This window comes from Canis lupus, chromosome 29 (genome assembly GCF_048164855.1).
Source record: "Canis lupus baileyi chromosome 29, mCanLup2.hap1, whole genome shotgun sequence".
NCBI classification, from domain to species: Eukaryota; Metazoa; Chordata; class Mammalia; order Carnivora; family Canidae; genus Canis; species Canis lupus.
Window position 1 is genome coordinate 28,676,484 of NC_132866.1, and position 20,620 is coordinate 28,697,103.

Here is a 20,620-nt window from a genome sequence, read left to right on the forward strand (position 1 = left end):
TAAGAAATTATACTGAGGAAAATATATGCTGAATGCCAAATTAATCTTCCTAAAACACAGTCTTCATCATCACATTCTAAGTCAGATTTTTTCAAAGTTTTTCAATGTTTTCAGAATGGTTAAATGTTTTTATAAAGATTATATGTTTAAGAACAAGGATGGACTTCAAATCTTCGCCCCACCACTTATTTGTGTGATCCTAGACAAGTTACTTAGCCTATGTTTTCTATAAAACAGAGTAGGCTTTAGCACCTACTCGGAATTATTTAGTCCTCACTACACTTCAGACTAAGTAACTCATGTAAAGTGGAGAGTACCTACCGTGTATACAAAGTTATCACTGATAAATATATTATTTCCTCTATATACCTCCAGTTTCCCCTCAGTTCCCATCTCTGCTCTTGCTTATGCCATCTCCTCAACCCACAATGTCCTGCCAGCTCCATCTTTGAATGGTAAAATTTTCCAAGGCTCACATTAAATCATATTTCCATATCTCCTCTCTCCCAAAGTAGGAATCTCCTTCTTTTGAATTCATGTAACTTTTCATAAATTATATGTTCTTCTTTAAAACATTAGTTTTAGTATTTTTTTAGTTTTTAGTTTTTTGTTTTTTTTTTAAGATTCTGTATATTCATGAAAGACACAGAGAAAGAGGCAGAGACACAGGCAGAGGGAGAAGCAGGCTCCCCACAGGGAGCCCGATGCAGGACTTAATCCTGGCATTCCAAGATCAGCCCTGAGCCAAAGGCAGACCGCTGAGCCACCCAGATGTCCCTAATTGTTTCTTTTTAAAACACTAATTACTTTCTATTTCTTCTTATTATGTATGTAGATAATGTCTGTTCACTTTTATTTGACCTAAAGTTCCTAAGTAAGGTCTCTTTCTATGAGAAATCTTTATTATCACCCATAGCAAGCACAGGGTCTACCTTGGGACAGAATAGTCATACAAAGATTTACTAAAGGCTGAGAGTAATTACAAATTCACAAATTTCATTCATGTATTGACTCTAAAAGTATGATGAAAATAACGTTTTGAGCTTTTCTGTAAATTAAGCACATAAGTGTTTTTTTTTTTACAATTAAGAATATTAAATGTATACTTCATGCAATAATACCTGAAAGAATTACCACATACTGATAATAGTTAACTACTAGGTGATAGGATCTGAAATTACTTTTACCTTCCTCTTTCTTTCGTTTTTCTTTTTTCTTTCTTTTCTTTCTTTCTTTCTTTCTTTCTTTCTTTCTTTCTTTCTTTCTTTCTTTCTTTCTTTCTTTCCTTCCTTCCTTTTCTTTCTCTCTCTCTCTCTTTTTTTTTTTTTTTTAAGAAGGCTCTACTTAATCCCCAGCGTGGAACCCAGAGTGGAGCCCAAGGTATAAGGGCACTGAGATCAAGAGTCCCGTGCTTCATGGACTGAGCCACCCAGGTACGCCTCCCCCTTTTACTTTTCTATGTTGCTTTTCTCTACCCAATACTGCTTTTATCATTTTTAAAAAGGCTATTTTTGATTTGAATAACAAACACCTATCATTTGCTTACATCAAATTACAACTGTCTCACTTATTTAAAAGAAGATTTTCAGTCTCAAACTGTGAAAGAGTTAAGTGCCACTCTATGTTCGTAGCCAGCAGCACTCTATTCACTCCGAGTTTCTGCAGAGCCGCCCACACCAGCTGTCACGTCAATCCAACTGGACAGTGCTGCAGAGGTGCCATTTGCCTCACGGGAGAAAGGACCAGGAGAGGGGGGCGGTGCACACACAGAGCACACAAGGCTATCACAGAAGGCAGAGCAAGACAGTTGTCCGGGAAGCCAGGTTATTTGTAGGAATCAGACATTTGTTCGGAGCAGTTCTCAGTGTGGTAGTTCCGTTAGCTCCCGGGGCCTTTAAGACCTTTCCAGGGTCTGTGCAGTGAGAAGTATTTTCATAATAATACTAAGGCTTCATTTGCCTTGTTCACTCTCCTTCTCTCACGGGTGGAGTGGAATTTTCAAGAGGCTACCTGACACATCAGATCGAATGCAGAAGCAGGTATGACAATTCTATTAATCCAGATCTTAAAGGGATTTGCAAAACTATAAAAAGCTGGCATTCTATTTGTTTAGGAAGATAGTTATTTTTCACACACACACACACACACACACACGTTAGTTGTGTTAATACGTAATGGGTTTCTAGCTAATAAGTATTTTTAAATTTCTGTTTTAACTTCGAATACGGTCAACACCGATAGATAAAGCCGATATAAACAAACGGTAGCTGAGGTTCTCGATAGGAAAGGGGAGGGGCCCTGAGTCCAAAAAGCTTGAGAACCACTGGTCTGGAGGACTCAGGAGTTCTCGGGGCGGTGGCGGGGGGTGGGGGTGGGGGTGGGGGTGGGGGGGATGTAGCACCCGCCACGCCGTCCCGCCTGGCACAGCAAGCAGCAAGCTCTCGGGACTTGGGGCAGCTGTGCAGCTTGGGGACAGCCCTCACCCCCGGCGCAGCAGCTACAGGTTCCCAAGCGGTCGCCGGGGGACGGCACAGTGCTCAGCGCTCGGCATCTAACTGCTCCAGAGATGCCACGGGGCGGGGACTGGCGGCCTCGCGTGGCGATGCGGACGTAAGGCCGGGAGAAGTTAACCAACTTGAACACCGTCGCACACTAGACGCGGTGGCGCCGGGATTCGAACCCACACGTCGCGTCACTCTCGCTACAAGCTCCTCCTCAGGCCCTCAGCTTCCACACGCTTAGTCAGGAAGGCAGAACGGGCCCGCGCGCGGGGGGCGGGGCGTGAGGGGCTGGGCCGAGCACTCCCACAGAATCAATCGCCACGACCCCGCTTGCCAGAACCCCCGCAGGCCCGCCCCCGACGGCCAAATCGGCCGACCGCCCCCTCCCGCCCCCTCCCGCCCCCTTCCGCACCGGCCTTCCCGGACGGTATACGCGCCCGTTTCCGCTCCGAGGGGGCCCCCTGCCTCTTCATGCTCCACGCGTTCCTTCCTCGTGCGTCTTCGGTTTCTACGAGGATGCCGGGGTCCGGCGCGCGCGAGCAAAGAAGCGCGGCCTCACGGCTGCGCGCACCCCTGCGCGTCCCCGACACCCGGACCCAGCAGCCCCCGCGGAAGCTGAGTCGCTGGCGCAGGCGCAGTCACTACTTGCCCTTGCCCTCTGAGGAGGAGGGGCCCGTGCGGCATAACCCGGAAGTGCTTCTCCGTTCGGTGGTGGAGGAGGGAGCCCGCCGAGAGCTGGGCGGTGGAGGTGGCTTATTTCTGCGCCGTCTTCAGGATGCAGCGGTTGCTCTTTCCGCCCCTGAAAGCCTTCGTGGGGAGCCCGTGTCTCCGGCTCCTGGTTCCTAGGGCGGCGCCTAGAGCACAGGTACTGCACCGCAGTGGACTTAGTCGCGGAATCGGACATGGGGCGAAAGAGTCAGGAGAAAAATAATAGATAACCCCACATCACATTGCAGTAGTTCCTTAGAATTCACGACGGATTTCTTTGTGCCCAGAGCCTCTGAGGTAGGATCCGAACCTGCCATATACTGGCTGCGTGATATTGGCCAAGTTAAGAAACCTTTCTGTACCTTAGTCTTCATCTGTAAAATGGGAATAGCAGTACCTACTTCAGAAGTTGTGTTGAGGATTAAATAATCTCATATACAGCAAGCGTCTGGCACATGATAAAAGTTCAGTCATTTTTACCTACGTATTTGATTTTTGCTAAAAGCCCGCAGGTAGTCGGGTAAGGCACCATAACCTGATTCTACAGAGAAGGAAATTGAGGCTTAAGTTGTTTAAAGTTAGGAAACAAAGCACGAATCTTTAGACTCAGGGACAGAGCCAGAAGAGAACTTGTATTCGCTCAGCAAATAATTACTGAGTGGTTATTGTGTGTTAGGAACTGGGAAGGAAAAGATAAATACCAAAAGGCTCCTGCCCTGGAGGAAGGCACAGTTAATTCATTTGTCAAATCTCTATTAAGGTGTTGTTATGTAAGCGAACTGTGTTAGGAACGAAAGTGCCCAGAGAGAAAGAGCCAGACTGACCAGACACTGCTGTCCCACAACTCATAGCTTTGTGAGGGATGGAGACAGATGAACCTGAAGTACGTTGTAATGTGTGAAAGGCTGACATGGGGAAGGTACGGTGTGCTGTGGGAGTGACCTGTTGCAGACCCGGGAGAGTCTAGAAATATTTCCCAGAGGAGGTGACATCTAAACAGATCTATAGTAGAAATTCTCAATCAGGGGCAAGGAGCATCCCAGTCAGAGAGAAAGAAAATAATCCATATCTAGGTGTAGAGTTAAGTCTGGGGGAAGTATGCAGAGACTAGAAGGTTCATGTAGCGTGGGGATGGATTGGAGTGAGGCAAAACTAGAGACAGGAAAACCAGTTGTGGGGTGGATGCAGTAATCCCGATGGGAGATGATGGTCTACTAGGGCAGAAGCAGTGGAGATGTGGCCGTACGGGGGACTCCACTCTAGGCACAGTGGGATTGTGTGTGAGAGCAGTGGACTGAGGCCTTTCCATGCGGCTCCAGTTATAATTTGTCTGTCTTGATCCTTAGTGTGGTTGCAGCTGTGGGATCAGGCGCCCCTTGAGGCCAGGGCAGTACAGCACCATCTCTGAAGTAGCTTTGCAGTCTGGAAGGGGTACAGTGCCCCTTCCCTCAAAAGCTGCTGAGCGGGTGGTGGGCCGATGGCTCCTGGTCTGCAGTGGAACAGTGGCTGGAGCAGTTATTCTTGGTGGAGTGACTAGGTGAGTAATTCATCCGTAGCGCATCAGTGCTTCAGGTCATCAGTAGAAGCACAGGATGACCAGGGGGGAAGGGACCTTAGGAATTATCTAGTCTAGCTCCCTCATTTTATATATGTAAAAATTGAGGCTTAAAGAAGGACACGTCTGGTGGCTTGCCTGCCATACAAAAATTTAAAGTTTTATTATTGGGAGCCCTTCATAAAGCCTTTTTTAGGTCCTGTTTGCTATGCGTGATTTTCCCTCTACAAATAGCAAGTTTGTCTCAAAAATGTTTGTACAGTTTGTTTGTTTGAATTAAATCCACACAAGTATATCACAATTGACTTGTATGCCTCTTAGATCTCTTTAAATCTGTAAAGAAACTTCATAGATTTAGATTTTTCTCCCTCCTACCCCCATTTTTTTGTAGTTTTTTTTTGCTATTTAGGAAACCCAACTGATTTGTCCTGTGGAGTTTACCAGTCTGGATTTTGCTAACTGCATACTTGTGGTGGTGTCTAACATGTCCCATTATCCCTGGTATTTCCTGTAAACTGGTTGTCGCTTAATCAGACTCAGGTTGGTAACAGGGGGCCAAATACTTCACAGGTGATTACAACATTCATAAATATCTGGTGTCCATTAGAGATGCCAGTAGCCATTGGTGATCATTGCTTAGGTCCATGATTTCATTAGAGTTGCAAAACCATAATATTTTATTAGTTCAAAGCTAAAGAGAAACTGGCCCTCATCAACAATTTAATTATCCTAAGATACAGTTTGTAGAAGAAAAGCAGGATAAATACTTGAATCTTTCTCTTTCTTTACCAACTTTGAAAATCATAAATTGGTTCCCAAACGTCCTCCAAAGGTGATCAGTAGGGAGTTTGGGTTTTTAAGTATTATGAACAGGTTTAACTGTATGTGATGTTTCAGTCCATTGCACTGATGATTTGCTCAGATTGTTCTATCTTTAGTCAATGGGAGCCTCTTCAAACCGGCTCCAGGGTCATTTTGATAGGATCCTAGTAACCTTTAATTCTTTACTTGTTGGATAAAATGTTCCAGGTTCATTTTATATATTTCCTGCCTCTGAGGTACCATCAGCCTTTGATTGTAGGAACCCTCACTCCTTTTGGCGAAAATACTGTCTGGTGTTAATACAGTATCTGTTCCTCAAATTCCCCCCATATTCCTTGTGCTCTTATTTCAAAATACCATATGTTATATAGGCTGCTGTGAGAAACTGCAACAAATGTAAGTTTTATTAGCTTAACTTCGCTGAAGAATCTAAACTATTTTATATCTGTAACAAATTTCTTTTCCTTGTGTAAATAATGTTGCTTATTCATTTAGGGCACGTTTCTTTGCTGTAAGGGTAGATTTTACCTGTTGAGGAATGCTAGTGAAAGAAAGAAGCAAAGAGTTCAATGAAAGGATCTAGAGAACAATAAAGAAATTTGTACGTGATGGCAGCTGTTTCTGGAGAAATTTTAAGCAGTAAGAAGAAAGCAAGGTGTCAAAAAAGGATACCATGAAATGATGTGTTTACCTTTAGAGGGGTTGAGTTCACATCCATTTGTTTCTATAAACATTTATGAAAGATCCAGCACTGTGTGTATGTGTCTGCGCACGCGCACACACACGCATCTTTCCTATCTTAAGGTTGACAGAGTCTGGCCTCTCAATGGTAGACTGGCATTTAATAAAGGAGATGAAGCCACCTACAAGTCAAGAGGAATGGGAAACAGAATTCCAAAAATATCAACAATTTCCGGAATTTAAAATGTAAGTATGGGGTGCCTGGGTGGCTTAGTCAATGAAGTGTCTGCCTTCAGCTCAGGTCATGATCCTGCCTAGAGTCCCGGGATTGAGCCCCATATTGGGCTCCCTGCTCTGCAGGGGAATCTGCTGCTCCCTCTCCCTCTGCCTTCCCCCTCACACCCCCACTGATGTTTCTCTCTTACTCTCTCAAATAAATAAAATCTTAAAAAAAAAAAAAAAGGTAAGTATAATAGAAAAATCAGGTAAACATCCTACTAGGCCCTTCCAATCTTGCTTATTTAAGCATTTCAGAATGATTAGATTCCAGTATTTCTTGATGCTTGCTTCAATTATGTTTAGTGAGCTCCCTACTCTAAACGTCCAATTCCAAAGTGATCCTGATGTCACTGATGAGGAAGAAGGCAGATCTTTCATTTCAAGCTTCAAGAACTGAGAATGCTTCTATATTCTGTCTGGAAATAAAAATCTGTTGAATGTTTCCTTTGTTTTTTGACTTCCTTTTTCACCCAGCTTAAATCATGATATGACATTAGCTGAATTCAAGTTCATCTGGTACATGGAGTACTCACACCGAATGTGGGGTCGCCTCGTGGGTCTCGCATATATCCTGCCTGCTGTCTACTTTTGGAGAAAGGGCTGGCTCAGTCGTGGCATGAAAGGACGTGTTCTTGCCCTTTGTGGGTTAGTCTGCTTCCAGGTAAGATTTATTCAAGTTTGGGAAACCAGAGATGCTTTCAAGAGCTTCCTAGTTGGGATTGTTTTTAAGGAAGGAATCTGGATCTGTATAACAAAATGGGAAAGAGAGTGAATTTTAGTGTTACAGGCCTGGCCCAACCCTGCCACTTAGTAGGGCAAGTTGACTACCTTATATACAGTATGCTTTCCTTACCTTTCAATAGGGATAATAATAGGCCTACTGGAAAAAAAAAAAAAAATAGGCCTACTGGTTAGGTTGTGTGACTATTAGATGAGATAGATCATGCATATAAAGTACTTTAGTGCCTGGAATTAGTAAGTCCTCAGTAAATATATATATATTTTTAATTTTTTTTCATTTATTCATGATAGACATAGAGAGAGAGAAAGGCAGAGACACAGGCAGAGGGAGAAGCAGGCTCCATGCTGGGAGCCCGACGCGGGACTCGATCCCGGGACTCCAGGATCGCGCCCTGGGCCAAAGGCAGGCGCTAAACCGCTGAGCCACCCAGGGATCCCCAGTAAATATATTTTTGTGTCACAAGAGTTTCTTTGCTCTCGTGGCTCTCTTCCTGGGTTCTTGTTTCCTCCCCTTTTCTGACTTGTCTGCTAGATGAGGAATGGGATCCCTGTTCTAGAATGGTTAAAGAAGCAAATTTGAGGAGTCTCAAATTGAAGGGTTCGTGTGAGACTGAGAGTCAAGAAAAGGAATACGAGAGAAGGTACATGCGAGTATTTGGGTCATGATTATAGGCTCTCAGAGAGAGTCTTGACCATCAAAGAAACGTCAGAATTTGATCAGGAAGATGCTAATTGGTTAATTAAACTCAGAAGTAGTAAGAATAAGAAGCAATTAGAAGGAATTAAAGGGGGAAATGGAAGAGACAAAAGAGAGGTAATAGAAACATTAATAAATATCTAATAATAACTAGGGGAGGGTTGGTGAAACAAAGTGAAAGTTTATTTTGGAATGGAAAAAAAAAAACCACTACAGACAGACTCCCAGGGAAGTAGCAACTTGAAGATGGCAAATAGGATTATGGAAAGAAGAAAGTGGGGCTGGTAAATCACGCTGTATACTCCTTTGTCTTCCAGTGTCCTTTGCAGATTAAATCAAGATAATAATTAGAACATCCGGGGTAATCACTAAAGGGGCAAGACACGCCCCAAAAGATTTCCTGAGGAGATGTATGTAGAAGAGGTGGGACGTGCTTCTATTGACTTGGGAGGGTGGGGATGAAAGAGCTGTATCTTACCTGATAGAAGTAAAACTGACAGTTGTTTGGTTAATTAAAAAAATTAAAGCAAGGAATCAGAATAATACATACCTTGAACTTTTAAGCTTAAACTTGTACTTTCATTACTTCTTTTTTTTTTTTTTTTTTTTTAATGAAGAGCTAAGGCCTGTTCTTTGAGTTCTCTGATTGGAGTTTAACTTCAGATCTCTTGCATCCCTATAAACTATCATTTCATTTCATTTTCCTTAAAGAGGGTAGAAACTTAGACATTTGCAAAGCAATCTGCCAGCAAAGCCTTACAAATTTTTATGATTCCCCTCCACTGAAAACTTTTATAATTATCTATTTGTACTAACATGAGCAGTTATCTTTATCAAAGTGCTTCTAAAACATTCAATCTAGTTGGGTGTTTTTGTTTTTGTTTTTGTTTTGAGATTTTATTTATTGACAGAAAGAGCACAAGCAGGGAGAGCAGCAGAGGGAGAAGGAGAAGTAGACTCCCCACTGAGCAGGGATTCCCAATGTGGGGCTTGATCCCTGGACCCTGGGATCATGACCTGAGCTGAAGGCAGATTCTTACCAGCTGAGCTGCCCAGCACCCCTCAATCTAGTTTTTATAGAAAAAACTTCCCTTTTATTATTAATTTCACTGGCTTACATAATGTTAAATTATATCAAGTATTTTTAAGTTTCTGTGTACTTTTCTACATTTGGCATATACTTCAATAAAATGGTAATCTAAGCAGTGGTTAAGCATTTATTGTGTTATCTGTGAAAATGTGGGTAGGGTGTGACTCCTGGGATACTGGGATATGGGAAGGTATGGAAAAGGAGAGGGCAGGCAGGGGGTACTCCTGATGTACTCTTGATAACTGACAACTCACTTTCTCACATAGTGAAGTTGAATGGACAGATGCAGCCCTTTTTTTTGCCTCTTCTGTTTTTGCTCCCAGGGTCTGTTGGGATGGTATATGGTGAAAAGTGGATTAGAAGAAAAACCAGACTCCCATGACATCCCCCGGGTCAGTCAGTACCGCCTCGCCGCCCACCTGGGGTCAGCCCTTGTTCTCTATTGTGCCAGCTTGTGGACTGCACTCTCACTGCTGCTCTCTCAGCACAAGGTAAAAGTTAGTCTGTATTGTTAGTGTATCTGCACAGATGCTGACAGGGTCAGAGGAACAGAAATTCTGATTCTAACGGGAAGTTATAAATCAAAATGCACGTATTCCCTTAGTAACATCTACCAATTTACCAGAAATTAGATATAGCTGAAGATGACAAACATTGACCTTTGAGACTCTGGAAAGCTTTGGAACTGCAAAGTAAAATGTGCCATTATTCTTTTGAGCTGGAGCAACTCATTCAAAGGCAAATTAGTACGGGAGCCAAATATTCTGTCAGTGTTGCCTTTTGGGAAAAGTGAAAACACAAATTGTAGAAAAGGTGGGAAGGGGTTGTAACAAGAGCTATCCCAGCCACTTCTGACCCTCAGGGGGATGGTGGCTGGCCAGGTGAGGAAGACCAGAATGAGAGCTGTTTCTGGACCTTTGATGGTATAAAAGAGCCATGGGGGTTGTTTGTTCTTTAGATGGGGACCTACTACCATTCATCAGGTCTGACAGGTCTGATCTTGTGATCGTAATGATCTTGCCTAAAAGTATTTTCCTGCATGTCAATTAAAGGAAAATAATGGTTTTCCTAAAGATGAGTGTTATTTTAGGTTTGGAAGTCATGGTTGATCTGGATAACCTGTTGATGGAAAGAAGTTTGAGATGACAGTAGGACTTTTAAGTAGAATTATCCAGTAGGTACTTGGAACCAATAAGGAAAAGCATTGTGGACTTGGCAGTCATCCCCACAGGGAAGCCAGATGGGGTTGAAACATTGGTATAGTAGATCATCTACATCAGAATAATTTTTGTTCTCTTCACAAAGCCAAACTTCTCAAATGAATTGGGTACATGTATAACTGTACTTGCTGAAAACCCACTCTTTCTTTTTATTCTTGTCATCTGGCACCCCTGTCCACCTACATATCGATGCATTCACTCACATACCTACACATATAGCCACACACTCCTAAGCACTCTCTGTTGGAAATAGTACTCTGAAAGGTACCATTTCCTGTTTTCCTCCTTTTATTTATTTATATCCCATTAATTACAGGAAGGATTTGAGATGATAGTCAAACATATAATACTATGCTGTCCAACACAATATCTACATGTGGCTATTTAAATTTTAATTAGGTTTAAATAAAATTAAGTTTGCTTTTAAAAAGTGATTATTAAAGTTTAAATAAAAGTAACTTTTTATTTTATTTAAATTTCGTGTGCTGTGGCCTCATTTTAGGTCCCCATTAGCCACACATTGGCCAGTGCAGATAATAGAACATTTACATCATTACAGACAGTTCTGTTGGACAGCACTAATAAACTGATATCTCAGTAATGATGCCTCACTCTTCATATACTATAGACCATTTAAGGGCAGCACTCTGACTTAACTCCTTTGTATCCTTATGGTAATCTGTTTATAAAATTCTTAGTACATGTTTGTTGATTCACTGATTAGTATCAGAAATTGCTATAGTAAAAACCAAATTTTGATTTTACCAAAACTATAAATGCAAGAATCTCTACTTTAGGGATTTTTTTTTAAAGATTTACTTATTTGAGAGAGAGTGAGAGAGAGAGCAAGTGGTGCAGGCACACACACACAGTGGGGAGGGGCAGAGGGAGAGAGTGAGTCTCAAGCAGCCTCCCTGCTCATGCTGGATCTCATGATCCTGAGATCAGGACCTGGGCTGAAACCAAGAGTTGGATGCTTAATAGACCATCCCCCCCCCCCCCCCCCCCCAGGCATCCCCTAGTTTAGGGATTTTACACAGTTTTGGTTCTGACTATATTTGCCAAACACGAAATATCACAAACAACATGAAAATCTAGTCCTATATCTTAAACCACATCATTTCAACCATGGTGAAGCATTTTTCCCTTGAACAATGCAAATCATTATTGGACAGATATGTATTGAGTAGTTACATACAAAGCACTGGGCTAGGATTACTTCACCATGAAAGGCAGATGGCAGTTCCTCCCTTCACAAAACTTGTGGGATAGCAGGGAAGACAAATAGTACATGTATAAATGTAGTAAAATATGATGCATGTTAGAACAGAATATCTGCTGGGAGTGTTTAACCTATTTAGGGGTCAGAGAAGATCGGACCTGAGATTGTCACTGGCTTTGGCCTTTGAGATCTTGGCTGCCTCCCTTAGTTTCTTCTTTTTTTTTTTTTTTTTTTCCTTAGTTTCTACAGTACAGAAAATCTGAATGGTTTTCTTTTCTTTAGTTGCCTGAAACTCGTCAGCTCCTGTGGTTGAGACGATGCGCTCATGGAACAGCAGGCTTGGTGTTTCTTACTGCTCTCTCAGGTAGGACTCTTCTCATCCAGCATGCTCTATTTTTGTCCCACCCTCATGGGAGGTGGGGGGTTTAGGGGTGGGGAGGGGGCTCTTGCTAAATGCTTTGTCCTTTTCTCCTTCACCTTCATATTTCTCTTTCACACCTGCCTCTCATACTATCTTCACCCTCTGTTTTCTAGTCCTTCTTCACTTCCAAAAACCCTGCTTTCCAGTCAGTTGAACAAAAACATTGAGGATTTATCTGGATCCAGACTGCCTAGGTCCAATCCTGGTTTTACCATCTAAGAACTCTCTGACCTTGGGCAAGCTATATAACCTCTCTGGGCCTCAATGACTTCATTTGTAAAATGGGGATGATGGTAAAAGTATGAGTGATACATGTGAAGTGCTTAGAATGGTACCTGGCATGTAGCAAAGGCTAGATGCCAGTGTTAGCTGTTACTATTCTGTAACCATTGCCTGTTTGCTGTTATTCTGTAACCATTATTGTACTGTTATTACATTATATCAAAGTGGATCAGAGAAAAATCCTTTTCTCAAAGATGGAGCAGAGACTTTTTCATTCTTTAAACCACACCTCTACCCTATCACTGTCCAATACATTAATCCTAGCCTCATGTGACTATTAAATTAATTAAAACTAAGTAAAATTTAAAATTTCATTCCTTAGTCATTCCTTAGTGTCTATTGAACAAGTGCTCAATAGACACATGTTGCTAACAGCTATGGCATTGGCTGTCAGATATAGAATATTTCCATCACAAATTTCTGTTGAGTAGCACTGCTCTAAAGAAAACCATCAAACCAGTGATTCACATCCTCTCTTTTTTGGTGGAAGAACATGAATTTTGACTTTATAAATGCTATTTATAAAAACAAGGAATGTGATCTAAATATCTCTGAGTCATCTTTGATCATAAATAATGAATTAGTCATCCATTAATTCGTGGATATGTGTTTATCCAGGATTTAGTTTATAAATTTTTTCACTTTTGTGTTCACTCAACAAACATTTTTTTGAGCACTTGGGGAAGACAGATAATAAACAATGAAAACATATGGCAGATGGTGTTCAGTACTGTGAAAAAATAAAGCAGGATAAGGGGATAGAGGTGAGTTTGAGGAAGTGCTGTCTTACATAGGATCATTGGGGAGATCTCTTTGATAAGGTGACCTTGAGTGGAGACCTGAGGAAATGAAGGAGTAAATTATGCAGGTATCGGGGGGAAGAGCATTTCCAAGATAGATCGAGTTCATTGTGGGATAGGGAGGGTATCAAAGTCACTTAAGGCAGTGTTTCCATCCAATATGCCTTGTTCTAGAGCTTCTAGTTCACTCCTTTACGAGAGATGTGCCAGGATCTTGGGGTGGGAGAAGGTGAGGATGCAGTTGTTCCCATGGTGATGATGATGTATATTCTCTGTTTGAGAACCCCTTCTGTAGACTATTACATTTGTCTAACTCTGACTATTCCATTTGTCTAACTCTGGGATATTAGACTTTTTCTATGTCAGAACTAGTATTTGATCTCTTCATTTCACTTTAATAAATGCCATTTACCTTGGAATATAGGGGCTTTTGTGGCAGGGCTGGATGCTGGACTTGTTTACAACTCTTTCCCGAAGATGGGAGAATCTTGGATCCCAGAGGATCTTTTTACCTTCTCCCCCATCCTGAGGAATGTTTTTGAGAATCCCACCATGGTGCAGTTTGATCACCGGATTCTGGTAAGTCTGGCTGTTGGTTACTGGTTGCTGAGCCCAGGGAGTCTCTCACAGGCTTTGGGGTGTCTGAAGCACTGATGGCAGTACTAGAGAGGGTAGAGTAGAGTGGGCACTAGATTTCCTTTTCTTTTTAAAAGAAATTTAGCACCAGTTCTCTGATGGGATGTTTTGTCCTAATTACCCACACCCGTTCCAGCCATATTCTGGCTTTCAGGAACTGCCATCTTCTTGAAGTTCAAATATGCCTTTAATCGTGTAGCAAAGGATAACTTCCTTGTGTCCTACACACACATAGGAGAGTCATTTTAGTGGAAATGAGGCTGAGTAGAGAGGAGGGCAAAGACAGTGATTGCTGAAGCAAAATCCCAGGCAGCTAAGAGCATCATAAATATTTCTCATCTTCTCTAAGCTGATATTTATTAAGGGCCTGCTGTGGGTCATGTTAAGATTGGCCTGGTAGCCTGGGCATGATAAGTTGGATCAGGGAAAGACTGGCAGCAAGAAGGCAGCAGGAAGCAAAGGTGCTGTTGTAGTAATGCAGGTGATAGTGAGAGGGCTCTAGGCTGCATAGGCGAGTGAGACTTGAAGAGAATGGTGGACCACAGAGATGCTCTAAGTAGTAGAAGATCGGCTGTAGGAATGAAGGGGAGGATCCCAAAGTTTGTTCTGTGGCATGTTTAAAACACACCCAAGAGGGACGCCTGGGTGGCTTAGTGGTTAAGCATCTGCCTTTGGTTCAGTGTGTGATCCCGGAGTCCAGGATAGAGTCCCACATCAGGCTCCCGGCATGGAGCCTGCTTCTCCCTCTGCCTGTGTCTCTGCCTCTCGTTCTCTCTCTCTCTCTCTCTCTCTCTCCCCCTCCCTCTCATGAATAAATAAATAAATAAATCTAAGAAAACGCACACACACACACACCCAGGAATGGGACTTTTGCAATGAGTATTGGGCTGGAGATGGAGGATGCCATCAGATTGAGGTGTGTTGGGTGTGAGATGGACCAAAGAGAGAGGTCCAGAGGACTCTGATCCCCAAAGGTAGCACTGGGGCTTGGTCCAGTTACCTTAAAAGCTGAGGAAGTGCTGTCGTACATAGCACTGATTCTCCTTGAGATCATGGAAGCAGGGAGGAGATCCTGTTGCCAGTGGGGAGAAATGAAAATGAGACTTTAGGTTGTTTTTAGCACTAGCTGCCAGCACCACTACATCCTCTACTCACAGCCCAGGAAAATAACCCTCATGTGCTGGGCTTAGCCCTGCTTTTAAAATACAGGATTAGAGAGGAGATAAAATTAGGCATTAGGATGCAAAGAGTGATTTTAAAAAGTAAGGGTAAGCACCCATGTGAGGAGAGAGTGAGAGTGTATGGAGTGATAGGTGCAGAAGCTGCAGGTCAAGCCTTGGAGAACATGAGTGTTTAAGTGGGAAGCAGAAGATTGTGGAGAAGATTGAGGAGTAATCATAGGAAGAGCCACAGATGGTTCTCTGTGCTTGGGACAAGAAACCTTAGTGGTTACTCACTGGTTCTGGAGGAGAGATGTGAAGATGAGCAGAAACCAGGAGGGTGAAACATTTCTTCCTGGCACTTGATGAAATGCCTTCCTCCCTGCAGGGAATCACTTCAGTTACAGCCGTGACAGCACTCTACTTCTTCTCCCGGAGAATTCCCCTTCCTCGAAGGACCAGGGTGGCAGCAGCCACTCTGCTAGCTTTGGCATATACACAGGTATAAACCCCTTCTTTTTGGTCTGAGGGTGTCTCCAAAACTAAGTTTAAAAAAGAAAGGTGACAGGCTAGGGGAAAATATTTTCAGTATTTATAATATTGATTATCTCTTTATATAAATAAATTTTATTATTTGATTTATTTAAGATTTTATCTTAGTATGAATTAATAATCAGAAAATAAAATGAGGCTATCAATATACACAGTTCTCACCAGAGGAACAATGAAAGGAAAAGGTCTTTAACCTCACTTATTATCAAAGAGAAAAAAAAAAAACAAAGAGAAGCAGATTAAAACAGTGCATGTCATTTTGTGCCTGTCAGATTGGGGGGAGAATTTTTTTTAGAAGATAAGCGGGTATTGGCATGGGCATAGGAAAATGGTGAGAGCATGAGTTGGTATAGTTTTTTTCAGAGGGCAATAGCTTTTAAAATGTTAAATGTAGGGGCACCTGGGTGGCTCAGTTGGTTAAGCATCTGCCTTCACTCAGGTCATGATCCCTGGGTCCTGGGATGGAGCCCCAGGTCGGGCTCCCTGCTTAGCAGGGAGTCTGCTTCTCCTTCTCCCTCTGCCTGCCACTCCCCCTGCTTGTGTTCTTTCTGTCAGATAAATAAATAAAATCTAAATAAAATAAAATGTTAAGTATATAATCCTTTGGTTCAGCAAGTTAACTTCTTAGTGCCTGCCCTAGAAGTAGTTTAATGTACAAGGAGCTGTGTACAGAGTAATCTGTGGCAGAATTGCTGTGATAGTAAAACAAGAAAACTGGAAACAACCTAAATAAACAACTATGGTACACCCATACTGTGTAATACTGTGTAGCAGTTTGAAATAATAAGATCTCAAGACATAAATGAAATGGAAAAAAAGCAAGTGACAGAACAATCCCATTTTTAAAAACACAAACATATGATCTGCTAACATACATACAAAAGTACAAGTGTATAGAAACTGGTAACTATCTTTGGGGAGGGGAGCTGGGCTAGGATGAAGGAGAATTAAGGAAAATTTCAGGTTTATCTATTTTGTTTGAATTTCCTCTGTTGTGAGTATGTTTACTTGTGGGAATTTTAAAATAATACTTTTTAGGGTTTTGCTAGGACTGCATGGAGGTTATGTGTCTGGTTGTCCGTGCTCAGTCATTTCTGTTTAGAATTTGTGGTTCCTAACTTTTCTTTTTCTTTTCTTTTTTTTTTTTTTTTACTGCATCCTTTTCCTTTCTAACAGGTGGGCTTAGGCATTAGCACTTTGCTGATGTACGTTCCGACTCCTTTGGCTGCCACTCACCAGTCGGGCTCCCTGGCTCTGCTCAGTGTTGCCCTTTGGCTCATGAATGAACTCCGAAGAGTCCCAAAATAATTCTCAGAAGATCAGCTTCCTAGGACCCAAAGTGCTCATCAGAGAGCACAAGAACTTGAAGTTTTCTAAAAGGATGACTTTGGCATACCAAGGGGTTTCCAAATTGGTCAAGTTATTTAAAATTCTTTGTTTTTGACAAAGTCACTGGATCAAGAGTGTCATTAAGTATGTTTAAAGAGTCCTTTTCTAAATATTTATAAATTTAGTTTTCTTTTTGAAAATCATGTTTAATGTAGAGAAAGAAACGTCTGCTTTTGTTGCTTAATAGGCTGTCTCAGATTTTTTTTTTTTAATATTTATGTATTTATTCATGAGAGACATGCAGAGAGAGAGAGAGGCAGAGACATAGGCAGAGGGAGAAGCAGGCTCCCTCACAGAGGGCCCGATGCAGGGCTCGATCCCAGATCCCAGGATCACGACCTGAGCCGAAGGCAGGTGCCTAACCACTGAGCAACCCAGGTGTCCCTGTCTCAGATTTCTTAATGTTGGCAAGCTCTTGATACTCTACATTCATGATCTCTTGTCTCCTTGACCTCCTGAGTCCTGAATTATGCCTAAGTAGAAATTCTTTATGATCTCAACTCCACTTCCATCAGGTGAAGATTCAAAGGGAAGGACTAGCACACCCTGAGGTAGCCAGAGAGCTTTCAGTGAAAAATAGTGTCTTCTGGTATCAATTTTCAAAATGAGGAAAGGGTAGAGTTTGACAAGCTTAATGTGTATATGTAGCACAATGTCTTATAAGTACTTAGAAAAGGAGATAATCACTGGTAACCCACTTGGATTCATCAGGCACTGACCTAGTTCTTCTTTTGATAGTGCTGTTACATCACTAGGTCAGATGAATGGAAGGGAATCAGTTCCTGAAAGGGTTTCCTAAAAGCCTCCCGGATAATTAAAGTATGGCCTTGATGGTATATGTAGTGCATGGACATCTATTCAGATACATTAAAAAAAAATTTGTTTAATGAATTGTTGTAATTTTGGTCTCTGTGGATATTTCACAAGGCTCTTATTCAACTTAATTTTTTAAATTGGTGATTTGGATGAAGGCATCACAAAGATCAGATTTGAGGATAGAACAACCCAACATTGCTAATATAATATAGATGATAGTCACAACTCAATGGTTCCAGAGTGGCACCATCAAGATGAAATTAAACATATTTTAAATATAACATCCTTGGGCAGCCCGGGTGGCTCAGCGGTTTAGCGCCGCCTTCATCCCAGGCCCTGATCCTGGAGTCCCGGGATTGGGTCCCGCATTGGGCTTCCTGCATGGAGCCTGCTTCTCCCTCTGCCTGTGTCTCTGCCTCTCCCTCTCTCTCTGTCTCTCATGAATAAATAAAATCTTAAAAAAATATATATAACATCCTCCTTTTAATTAAATAGGTTGTACAAATTTGAGGTGGAGAAAGCTGGCATCATTACCATTTCATATTAAAAAAGACAGGGATTTCAGTTGGCCACAGGCTCAACACACCAACAATGTGATGACACTGATAAAAAAAATTAGTGGTGTTTCAGATTTCATCAATAGAAGTGTCACAGCCACACTCAGAATACTTCAGTCCAAGTGCTGTTTCACCATGGGTACCACATTTAAGGAGGATATTGAGCACTAAGTACATATCCAGAGGAAGGGATATCAGGATGGGGAGGAGTCCTCACCCCACACCCCACAGGGAGTACTTGAAGGAACTAGGGGTATTTAGCTGGAGAACATTTGGAGAGAGCAAGATTGCTGCCCTTCAGAAGTTGAAGCCCTCTCATGCAGAAGGAATGAGTTTATGCTGCAGAGTTGGGAGCAATGGGTAAAAAGAAATGCAGAAAGCTAGTATTTAGTTTTGTAGAAGGCAAGAGTTGGAGCAAAACAAATGCCTACTAGAGAATGGCTGGTGAAGACAGTGGCAAAATGGAGAGCAGGGACCCCAGCTAAGGGCTTACACCATTGCTGAGCTCTGGCCTGTTGCTCAGATTGGATTTATGTAGATCCAGAGTTGTCAGATTGGATTTATTAAAGAAACAAAACATCTAGATTTTTATGTGAAAGCTCTCAAAGGTTGGCAGATTTCAGGTTTTTTAGAACATGATGCAGGCTGAACACATATGGAAGCCATAAATGGCCTAAGGTTTGCCCATTTACAATCTGAGTTAGATGATCTTGTTCCTTTTCAACTCCAATATTCTGTGAGTTTCATTGTGACCTACAGTTACTTTGCTCAAGTGGTTCTTAGCAAAACAAAAGAAATAGTTTGTCTTTGATTTAAAAAAAAAAAAAAAATCCCGGACCCTGGGGCTTATGCTATTGTTATTAATAGTTTCTAACTTTTTTCATCTTCGAATTTTAAAAAATCTTAAGCCCCAAGGTTCACCCAAGACCAATTAAATCATGATCTCTGGAAGCAGTAGTGGTAATATTTTAAGTACCCTATATCATTTCAGTGTGCAGACAATTGGGCACCACTGGCCTAGGACCTGACAGCCTAGTCACCTTAGAAAGTTTTGACCAGCTTATTCCCATCCCCTGTGAATTTCTAGCCAACCCCATCTCATTTAATCTGAACTTATGTGTTCATGGTAATCACCTCTTCTAGATAGAATTCTTTAAAGAAAGTAAACTGGTCACTGGAGTAGGTTCCTATCCATCATCTCATGATCCCTAAACTGAGGTGGTCTTGGTTAATAATTGAGCCAGCAGAGGGCAGTCTGACCCAACCCAAAAGCCATTATGCTTGTGCCTTACAGTTCCCTCCAACAAAGTAGCAAAGAATAAGTTCAAGTTCCAGATGTTTTACTTCATTTTTCTTTTATTACAGATGAATTCAAGTTTGGAAAAACAGATTCTGGTTGCATTTAGCTATGTAAAACCCTTGTGCCTCCCTATGAGTTCTTGGTGAATGGAGATTTATCTGAATTATTTTTATGTTTGCATTATTCCCAGCTTCAGACATATACCAAATATTGCATGAATGAATGGAAAATTGACAATTACAGACAAGTCCCAGACACTTCCTTCAAAATAAGTCCTCATACCTAGAAAATCAAGTGAATTTCCCTTAATATTTTTAAAAGCCTGTCCATAATTCTGTCAGTTGTTTTTGGATCAAAGGAAATTAAAACACCTAGCTTTGTTATCAATCCAGAATTTTTTGTCTTTAATTTACATTGACAGATGTCCATGGTAGAAGAGGTAATGATTAGCTACTGCTAAGAGGTGATGATTATGACATTAGGATAACCAGTTGATTTGTAGCACTTTCCAGTTCTGGAATGATTGGTGGGTTATGTATCGGCAGGTGTAACACATACACCCATGTCCCTGCCTAGGGGACAATGTATCTCTCTCTAATACGCATTACACTTTTTTTCAACACTGATTTAACAGTATTTAACAATTTAAGAACTGTTGAGTGAAATGAAATAGTTTAATTTTAAAAAACACACAGTCTTAGCAACTCCCAAAAGTGATGCAATATAGGTAGCCTTTGTTTTTTTAAAGCAAGAAGGGAGTGTCTGGCTGTGGGTCTTAATAGAAAGATGCCATTCAACACTGTGGAGTTCATTGTTGAAGACAGAAGTAATGGAGGAGACAAGGCATAAACTTCAGGGCTTCAACAAAAGGGGAACTGTGGAATGAGAATTTCAAATACAACATAGTGACAGCATTACCAAAAATCAAGGTATTTGTCTTGGATCCTTGCTCGCAGAGAAAGAGTCGTGAAGCTCATCAGGTGTAGAGCCTTCCCCAGTAGCAGTCTGAAAAGGCCAGACTTGGGCAAGTCCTCTGCAGAAGGGGCTCCTGAGGAGAGCACCAGGTCTACCTTAATACCGGAGAAGCAGCGTGGGAGGCCGCCAGTGGGGCTGTGAGTGGCAGCACTGCTTAAAAAGGAAAGGCTCAGAAGCAGACGTGTCCTCAGGCTCGCCTGAAGTCATACATGCGTG

The 20,620-nt window shown here is 41.9% G+C and overlaps 2 protein-coding genes across 10 annotated transcripts in view; one reads left to right on the top strand and one right to left on the bottom strand.

Moving 5' to 3' along the window:
* The window catches only part of CUTC (cutC copper transporter), a 38,175-nt gene extending 35,044 nt beyond the window's left edge, over positions 1 to 3,131 (bottom strand). For 2 of the 5 annotated variants that reach the window (XM_072805731.1, XM_072805732.1), the window contains exon 1: positions 2,914 to 3,130. In XM_072805731.1, coding sequence (XP_072661832.1) covers positions 2,914 to 2,974 — 61 coding nt within the window. In that variant the 5' untranslated portion in view covers positions 2,975 to 3,130. Of the gene's footprint in view, positions 1 to 2,483; positions 2,826 to 2,913 lie in introns of those variants that run through there. The other 3 variants (XM_072805734.1, XM_072805730.1, XM_072805733.1) reach the window with 3 other exon arrangements.
* COX15 (cytochrome c oxidase assembly homolog COX15) lies at positions 1,802 to 19,816 on the top strand. Of its 5 annotated transcripts, XM_072805722.1 has the most exons (10): positions 3,178 to 3,366; positions 4,556 to 4,746; positions 6,391 to 6,513; positions 7,021 to 7,207; positions 9,398 to 9,565; positions 11,799 to 11,880; positions 13,444 to 13,598; positions 15,204 to 15,317; positions 16,544 to 16,840; positions 19,495 to 19,816. In XM_072805722.1, the coding sequence occupies exons 1-9, from the start codon at positions 3,277 to 3,279 to the stop codon at positions 16,673 to 16,675; spliced, it is 1,242 nt and encodes a 413-aa protein (XP_072661823.1). In that variant the 5' UTR covers positions 3,178 to 3,276; the 3' UTR covers positions 16,676 to 16,840; positions 19,495 to 19,816. The 5 variants fall into 5 exon arrangements, with proteins under 5 accessions (XP_072661825.1, XP_072661822.1, XP_072661823.1 ...); XM_072805721.1 differs by having other exon boundaries at positions 3,143 to 3,366; positions 16,544 to 19,816; XM_072805723.1 differs by having other exon boundaries at positions 3,200 to 3,506; positions 16,544 to 19,816.
* Positions 19,817 to 20,620: the final 804 nt, after the last annotated feature.